The 2,266-nt window shown below is 38.6% G+C and overlaps 1 protein-coding gene across 1 annotated transcript in view; it reads left to right on the top strand.

Annotated features, from left to right (window-relative positions):
• CNTNAP2 (contactin associated protein-like 2) overlaps positions 1-2,266 on the top strand; it is a 1,203,666-nt gene that overhangs the window by 738,902 nt on the left and 462,498 nt on the right. The window contains exon 10 of the mRNA XM_009323034.1: positions 1,446-1,617. Coding sequence (XP_009321309.1) covers positions 1,446-1,617 — 172 coding nt within the window. The remainder of the gene's footprint in view (positions 1-1,445; positions 1,618-2,266) is intronic.

Raw genomic sequence — 2,266 nt, 5'->3', positions numbered from 1 at the left:
TGATGGGCAAGACTGTTTTAGAAAATTTTAAAAACCATTACTGGTCATATGAATGTTCTGGCAAAGCCTTTCAGTTAAAATGGATATTAATTATATTTTGGGGAAGACTTACATGTATCTGAGGTTTTTTTAGTAATAGGTGCCACATTAAGCAGCATCTGTCCTCAAGCCCCAGTTGCTTGTTTTTGCCCTCTATTCATTGCCCTCTCTTTTAGTCAATCCAACTATTTGTGTGGCATGTGATAAACTGTACTCGGGAACAGAATTTAAAATGGCTTTCATTCCCTTTTCCTGCTGCTACTCAAACAGTATCAGTTTGATAATCTCTTATTCTCCTGTCTCAACAAATAGTTGTTTCCATGCTATTGAAGAAGGAAGGAAGGCATTGGGGATCGGAAGTTGGGTAGGAAAGTGGGAGAAGGAATGGGAGCTGTATAATCTGTCTTAGCTACCAAAACAAAGGTGTGTGATTTTTTTACCCTTGTCAATCAAGAACTGCATGGCTAGTCATCTTCCTAGCTGAAATCTGCAAAACAATTATGCATTTTTCAGACTTTTTACCTTCTTTACCAATAAACTGTTGTTAGCCCCTCTCTCTCCCTTCCAACTCTCATCTTAAACAGATTCTGTTTAAATTATTTTCTTGAAGCTTTTTCAGGGAGTTCATTGTTAAAGATTTGTAAGTGGTGAATGAGGCTTTCCGCTGTCTTATCGAGGACATTTTTCTCAAGTAAATTGACATATTCACTTCTGAAGGGCATTCAGTTAAACAATTACATACAAACATCCTCTGTCTCCCTGCCTTTTAGCCTGAGTCAAGACACTAATTCATTCTCATCTCTTATAAACCACTTTCAGAAAGACAGGCAAATGAACATATTCAGATCAAAAATGAAAATACTACAGAATGTCCTCAGATTCCTCAGAAGTGGGCCAGGACATTAGAATTTAGGGCTAGTTTTAAGTTTGCAGAAAGTTTCCAGCAGAAATTGCCCAGGAAGCCTAGTTCTAGAGAAAGCTGAACTGGAAATTCACTTCATGGAATACATGGAATACATTTTTCTCAGAAAAAACTGAGAAATGGGAATGTGATTCCTAAAATACAGCAAGGAGATGAATGCTTTTCCTATTTCCTTAATCTTTGTATGAAGAGAGAAGTAATGAGAAACAGCAATGGAGGGCTGGGGGAAGAGAAGGGTAGCAGAAGACTTCCATCCTGTAGACAAAAATTAATGAAAGAATCATCAGCTGTACTGTATAAATTCTTGCAGGTAGTTGCCAATAACTTAAATCAAAAATATTGCAATGTAATTTAATAACTGTATAATATTTCCTTCCCACCTTGCCTTTTTCTTCCCCCATCTAGAAAACATGTCTTTTCCTGTGAAAAAACACTGGCTTGAGTATATGAAGTTAATAATGCTCTTTATTCTGCTGCTCTACAGGGTTTCCTATACAGATGAATGACTCAGATCACTCGCTATTTCAGCATTCATTTCAAGGATGCATGCAGTTTATTCATGTGGATGATCAGCTGGTGGATTTGCACGCAGTGGAGCAAGGTCAGCTGGGAAGCTTTGCCAATGTCACCATTGACATGTGTGCCATTATTGACAGGTGAGTTGCGGAGACATCACTGATACTCTGATACACCGATACATGTCCTGTATATTCTGAAAATATACAGTGATACAGAAAAGGTGGTTCTGACTGCCAGTGATCACGTCAAGGCAGTCCTACCTTTTTAGCAGTGGGAACCATGCTTAGATGATGGAGATGATGGCTTTAAAGTGTTGACTGTGTAGGTGGCAGTGGAAAGCATATCTCCACTCTCCCTACTTTCAGGCAGAGGAGGAGGTGAAAAGCTCTTGTAAGTCAAATTCAACCCACGGGTCAATAATATGGCTGCCTTGAATAGAGGGAACTCTCCCGAAAAGTCACACATTTTCTCTGTTTCTTAGATGACTGTTATGGAGATCTTTTTGCAAGAATAAGTTGTGCTTCCTGGCTTCAGTGCTTCTGGCTTCACTGAATTCCTCAGAGAACTAAAATAGGTCCACATGCTTGCACATCTGTGCATGTAATAAATGCTCAAACTTTATTAAATAATGCTTAGTGGTTTTGGTTTTTTTTCCCAAACTGAGAAGAGTAATTCTGAATTATGGCAGGCTTTTGCTTTGAGCCCTACCTTTCCAACCACTTACCTGTGTTTATTTCTGTTGCTCCTGATTAATAGTTTCTTTGTTGGCAAAAAAGAAAATACTAG

This window comes from Pygoscelis adeliae, unplaced genomic scaffold (assembly GCF_000699105.1).
Source record: "Pygoscelis adeliae isolate BGI_AS28 unplaced genomic scaffold, ASM69910v1 Scaffold264, whole genome shotgun sequence".
In the NCBI taxonomy this organism is placed as follows: Eukaryota; Metazoa; Chordata; class Aves; order Sphenisciformes; family Spheniscidae; genus Pygoscelis; species Pygoscelis adeliae.
The sequence above is the reverse complement of the archived record's forward strand: the minus strand, read 5'-3'. Positions and strand labels throughout refer to the sequence as shown.